The 6,836-nt window shown below is 36.4% G+C and overlaps 1 protein-coding gene across 1 annotated transcript in view; it reads left to right on the top strand.

Moving 5' to 3' along the window:
- LOC129751448 (uncharacterized) overlaps positions 1-3,375 on the top strand; it is a 7,629-nt gene extending 4,254 nt beyond the window's left edge. Inside the window, exons 3-4 of the mRNA XM_055746967.1 lie at positions 1,645-1,738; positions 1,804-3,375. Of these exons, the coding sequence (XP_055602942.1) occupies positions 1,846-3,285 (1,440 nt within the window). The 5' untranslated portion in view covers positions 1,645-1,738; positions 1,804-1,845 and the 3' untranslated portion in view covers positions 3,286-3,375. The remainder of the gene's footprint in view (positions 1-1,644; positions 1,739-1,803) is intronic.
- The last annotated feature ends 3,461 nt before the right edge of the window (positions 3,376-6,836 follow it).

Genomic DNA, 6,836 nt, shown 5'->3' with positions numbered 1-6,836 from the left:
ATTCAATATCACGATGGTCACAAGAAAAAAAAACTTCAGGAAGTACTAGACGTGACGAATTTGGATTTTCCTCAAATTTCGTTCTCTATATAAAGTACCAAAAAGGGAAGCACGAACATTAAAGTTCTAAGGTTATTATTGCGGAAATGATTGAAATAACATGAAAAATACAATACAACTACCTGAAACTGAAAGTTATAGGTAAAATCCTATAACTTAATTGTATTGATAGCTTGTGTTAGAAAGCACAGATTCTATTTTTCATAGAACATTTTTGTTGATGAGCCGGATTCTAAACCTGCCAAACATATTTAACAAAACATCAATCAACTATGCTTGTTATCCTTGAGTTTCTCCAAATTTAACCAGGCATGATAGCACACACAAAACAAATTGTCTTAAAAACTTTCCCAGCTATGGAAGTTAATAAGTGCAATATACTATAGCAAGTGCTACTTTAGTGCTACAACAGATCATGTTGTAGTCGTATAATAAAACAATTATGGCTAAAAACGCTTAACACGAAATAAATAACATTCGAACAAGCGATTATAATCTCTTATATTTGCCTTTCTTAATAACAAGTCGAATTCCATTAAAAATCATAGAGATAGTTGATTTGAAATCACAACTATGAAGACCAGAAAGAACTCATTTCCGTACGACTTGTCGAAACATTTTTAACATACTCTGCTATACCTAGTTAATTTGTACAGTAAAGGAAGTTTCAATTACCATCAAATGGTAAGCCAAGCTGACATCAATTATTTTTATTTTTTATAACTGTTTCACTCGTTATTTGTAACAACAGCGATTTGGCATGCTGATACAAACACACTAGAAAAATGCTTGTTTGTGTTTTGTTCTTCAGACTTCAGTCATGTTCCTTCTGCTACATCATTCGAGGAATATGATAATCGATCTTCAAAGATTTTAGTGCACTTATATTACATGACATTCCTGAAAAATCATCGATATTAAGAATGATCCATACAAATTCAACGGTATGAAGAATGTTGCCAACAGCCGAAAAACTGGCAAGTATCACAGCGTGAAGTTGTCTCAATTTATCGTAGGTTGCTAAAATGACGAAATTAACGTCATTTTGATAGAGATGGTAAATAGTAAAATATTCTTGAATATTTTTCTACAACTCATAATTACACAGATCACCATAAGCTATCGTCAACCCTTTTGACAGCTTCCGGACATCAAATTGTAACCCCGATTCTTTCAAACTTGTTGTCTTTTGACAAGTCGCCTAAGTTTACAAGGATGCTTATAGCTGTGTTATCTATTTGTGTTATGTTAAATACAAGAAACAATTTCAGTTATGTTTAAACTAAATATAGCTTTGCCAAATTCCTACTATACAAACAGATTTTTCAGTGTCAAAAGATATGAAAGCAAAAGCCTTTCCTTACAATAAGATGATGAATCATTATAACACAACGGTTCGCTGGATCAAACCTTGGGCGTTCGTTCCAATTGCTTGATCCGGCCCAGCCTAACCGCAGGTCATGCCTAAGGATAAGTTTGCAGATCGGAAACTTGTTTCCGGTTTAGCCTTATCAGTCGGCAGTCCCATGAAACACACACTACCCTCCATCTAACATTTTGCAAAATGTTTCTTTTCTCCCCTAGGATAAACGGCGTGACCTGTCAGTTTCATTACCTAAACAAACCTTCTCTAGCAGAAGTGCATAGGTATACCCAATATCGGTACTCTTGTTTTCAGGTACAATCGATAGAATTATTTGAACCTGCTAGCAGCATATAATAGCGAAATTTTGTATCTCACAGTACATTATCTGCAAAAAGTTTGACTAGTGTAAAAGTATCATTATGGCTGACGTAGTAAAAACAGAAGAGAAGGCCCCGGAAGTTAAGCCCACGGAAACCAGTGAGGCAGAAACTAAGCCCACTGAGGAAGCTACAGAGGTGAAAAAGGAAGAAACCACCGAAGGTGATAAACCGAAAGAAGGCGATAAAGCCGCCGATGCTGAGAAGCCCAAGTCATTCGACACTTCCAGTTTGAATACTTCTTCCAAGAAGCGATTCTACTGGTTGGTCGAGCAAGGCTACAGCAAAGAAGAAGCGTTGAAACTTGCCCCTGATGCTGCAAAGGTTGCAGAATTGCGGGCCAAAGTGAACTTGAAACGCAAATCGGAAACAACTGGTGGATCCGCCGCCAAGCAAACCAAAACGGAAAAAATCATCGTAGCCGTGGCTCATCCGGATTATCCGTCAGCTAAGATAACTAGCGAACAAGCCGGTAAGATCAAGTCAGCTATTCTCAAGAAGGTATTGGACGAAAAAGACACGGGTATTAAACCGAACTTCGAAGAATGCGTTTTCACCAACGATTACTTGCGAGTCACTTGTTCTGATTCTGAAACCTTCACTTGGCTCAAAGCAATCATCGGAACGCTTGAGCTTTGGGAAGGTGCATCGCTTAGCGTATCCAACGAAAGAAAGTTGCAGAATATTGGGGTTTATAATGCTACTTTTGAGGACAGCAAGGATGAATCGAATGAACAAATTTTCGATTTCATCCAGTCCCAAAATACTGGTTTTGACACCGGGAAATGGAAAATCGTTTCTCGTAAAGATATTCCCAGCACTACGAAAGTTACTTTAACTTTCACAATGGATCCTCAATCAATCAAACCTTTGAAAGATGTTGATTATAATATTAAATACAAATTCGGCAAGGTTCAAATTTACAAAAAAGATCGTGAAACCGGTAAAATTTTCATCCCCACTAAGAAGGTCGCTAACGCACCGAAGGGTCGACCACAGCAGAACGTTTGGTCATCTGCTCCCGGTCGCGTCAATCCTAAGTCTGGACCGCAATCGCGCGGAAGGCCTACCTTCAACGCGAGCTCCAACCGCGGCTCGAACTTCCGCAATCGTAGCGGTCCTCCGAATCCACCACCACTATTCCGGGGCAACTCGGGGGGTAATCCTATTGAAAGTCTCTTTGAGCAGTTCAACCGCTTGAATAATCTGGCCAATGCTGCCCGCGGTGGCAATTTCCCCGGCAACAACAGCAGTGGTGGTAACTTCAACAATGGCTTCAACGGCGGCAACTTCAATAGGGGTGGTGGTGGTGGAGGCCGTGGCGAAAGCTTAAACAGAAGTGGCAACTCTGGTGGAGGCCGCGGTGGTTCCGGCTTCAACAACCGAGGAGGAAATCCAAACCGCAATAATAATTCTCTTAATCGTCGCCGTAACAACCCTCCCGGAGGCAATCGCATCGCTAAACGATCCAAACCATTCTAAACCTGTACTGTACTGTTCCAAAATTGTGGTGGAGAAATTAAATGCATCTTAATTCACCGACTATATTAATAAATATCTTAAGTTAAGGAATTTATCGACTCTTCATTCTATATCACAATCTTAACAATTGGTTCCAAATTCGTAAAAAAATTAACTAAAGTCCTTTTTGATTACATTTTTCATAACATTCTTGTCAAAATATTTTTTACTGCCTGAAGAATTATATGACATGGGTAAGTATTGTAGAAATCGGTCTTTCAGTTAAGCGCTTCTCACGCACTGTGGAATGCGGCCGATCAGTTCAACCGATGAAAGAAAAAACCTTGATTGAATTGTAGGTATTTTCTTAAGGAAATTAGTACTTAGTCGCATTCTGCTGAAAAAATTTGCACATTTTACCCCGTGGGAGACCTGAAGTACATAACAAAAATATGCTCATATGCTTATGACCTTAGTTTTGTCATGTTCTTTCAAGTGGAAAAGGAATTTTTGATGAAACATCAACAAGTCACACGTGCAAATCATAGCTTGTATGGAATCGTGGGCCACATTTTGTGGGGTATTTTTGGTATTTTCATACACATTATGAACTTAAAATACTTTTTTCTTATCTGTAAAGTTTTCTTATGTCAAATAAAGAGTAGTGAAGAATATTTTGTCCATTTTTCTAATGCGATAGAGACGAACATAAATCCTATATAAGGAATTTTGCCTATTTGATCATACACAACTCTCTTTTTTATTTCCTCATCTGGAATTGCTTTAAAATAACTAAAAGAATTATGAAAATTCAGTTTTGGGTCAACTCATACACTTTGCAAGTTATCTTGTCAATTTGGAATTGGTGGCCCACGTTTCCCCACAGTTTTTGAAAATAAAAAAAAATACTTTTCAGAACTTCAGTCAGAACTCGAGAAATTCATGTATTTAAAAAATAAACAAAAAATCCTAATGATACCTTAAAAATGTAGAAAAACCTTTTCATTTATTGTTTTCTTTTTATCTTTTATAATAAAGTTATGAAGCAAAGAAAAAAAAGTGGCCCATGATACCTCACTATCCCCTATTAATAATTAAAATTTCACAATTACCATCAAGAAGCCATTTACCGCCCGAAATCACCTTTTAATGTGCTTTTTGAAAAAAAAAACTAGGATTCACACTTCACACGACACAATACTGCTCACTATCACGACAAACCTCAGCTCTACAAAGGTTACTATTTGCTGTTCACTCCACACAACACAATACTTTTGATTATGACAATAACCCTCAGCTCTACATAGGCTACTGTTGCTCACTTCACACGACACAATACTATTTATTATTATGTTCAATCAAACAATGAATGAATGGACGAGGTCAATTTAATAAACTTGGTAGATGATAAAACAAATCGGCTGTTAAAAAAAATATTTCAAATATTTTCGGATTTCAAATTATTAAGTTACAACATTTTCAACGTTGTAAGTGTTCACAGTATACAAAGATGGAAGTTTTCTTGAGAACTCAATTTCCTTAACAAATTTATTTTTTTTTCATATTTTATTACTTTTTATGAACTATTTTAGCTGAAGTAACATAAACATATGTATAGAAATGGGCGATAGGCGAAAGCTAATGATTGAAAACGAATGAAAATGAGAAACAAGCAGTCATCATCATCATCCAGCTCACCTACTCTGAACCATCATTGTGCACGTTGCTATGTCCAACTGGCTCTCTCTGAGAGTCTATCGTTTGCCAATGTAGCCTCCTTTTTTGTAGCGAGAATTCGTTGTCATGGAGAAGCGACGGCTGAAAATCATCACCAGCAGCCGGCGTCGCTCCAATGATGGCTTCGTTTCTTTCAGTGGAACCGAACTCGATGATAACCAACGAAGGTTAATTTTCATTAGCCGAGCTTGGAATGAAAATTAAGACTCGTTCCTCGTTCGGCTCGCTGGAGTCGGTCTGCTAGGATGTTGTTGCTTACGTTTCCTACTGAACGTTGGTAGTTAGGAAAGCAAAAGGATATGATGGACTGAGCGGGAATCGTTTGAATTGTCCAGGACATGAGAACCTAAAAAAATGTCTGGCAAAAGTTCAAAAAGTCTGGAAGACGGGTTTTAAATGAGTCGCATTAGATAATTTTTGTTCATGTTAAAAACTCGCTTGGGCACAATTTAATTGTACCTGTTGGGAGAGTTTCTCAACAAATAAATGTAGGGGAGATGAGGGCATAACGAGCACCCGAGGCATAATGAGAACTACGCTTTTCTACGAAAGTGCGTATTTTCTTAAATAAATTTTCATGAGGATTTGTTTCGTACTTCCTATAGTATTAATTTTTCACAAAAAAAGGAATCTCCTTATCATCTTTACAGAGATATTTAAAAAAAACTAGCTTGGTTCTCAAGTTACGAAAATATTATAATTTTTGAGCACCACGAAATAAGCTCTTATGATCTTAAAATAACCTTTAGTGGTATGAATAAGGTTTAGCAATTGCTTCGGTAGCTTTTACTTAGCTCGAAATCAATCAAAGCAAAAGTCCAAAGCATTTGCTTAGTTTGGTATGAATAAACATTTGCTTAGCGGATGTGTACTAAAGTCTTAGAACATAGCTTTTGCTTCGAAAAATAGAGCTATCCAACCAGCAGAATCTGAAGTTTTCTAAAGTAAAATGAAAGAAGACGATCAGAAAATTGAAAAGTACGGCAAAAGTAGCCTTGAAGTCGACGAAGCGGGTGGTGGGTGTAAGAACGACCGGAATTTTTTGTTAATGCGTGCTAGTATGTTGATGTTTAAAGAAAAATGAATACATATTCGAATATTGAAAAACAAAAAATGGCCTAATTTTAAAATTTATCATAAGCTCTCCCACATGTATTCGGATCGGGATAATCCGATGTATAAAAAAATAGGCAAAAGGCGCGCATTTTAATTTAGATTTTTTTTTAAATCTTAGGATTATAAAAAATTATATAAAATGAGAGATCTGTATAATGTTTTAAATTATTACAATTTATTTCTTACTTTGAGCCAATTGGGACTTCTTCCACTATAGCCGGATTTTTTTTAATTTGAAATATTTACTAATTGATTTGTTTATTGTCATCTTAGACGAATGATTTTATACAACGACAGGAATATGAAAAAAGTTGGGTTATCACTTCGACTTTTCTTTATTCATGTTGAAAATACCTTTTTGAATTGTTTTGAAGTGAAATATTGCTAATTTGATAAGTTCATGACGTTATTAAAGAATTTTTATTGGAAAAGTCTGCTACCGAGCATGCTTAGAAAATAGAGCAATTGCTATGAGATTTGTCGAGCAATTGCTTCAGATTTGAGCTTTATTCATACCAAACTAGCTTGTTCTAAAAGTAAAAGCTCCTGACTGAGAAAACAGCTGTCAAAAAAACTTTATTCATAATAACCGAAGCATTTGCTTAAAGCGACTGCTCGACTGCTCGATTCAGTTTAGCAAAAGCAATTACTAAGTTTTTTTTCATACCACCCCTTGATCTAAAATGTACGCACTGCAACATGATGTACACATTTAGTGA

The sequence above is a fragment of the Uranotaenia lowii genome, chromosome 3 (genome assembly GCF_029784155.1).
Source record: "Uranotaenia lowii strain MFRU-FL chromosome 3, ASM2978415v1, whole genome shotgun sequence".
In the NCBI taxonomy this organism is placed as follows: domain Eukaryota; kingdom Metazoa; phylum Arthropoda; class Insecta; order Diptera; family Culicidae; genus Uranotaenia; species Uranotaenia lowii.
This window is presented reverse-complemented; position numbering and strand designations above follow the sequence as displayed.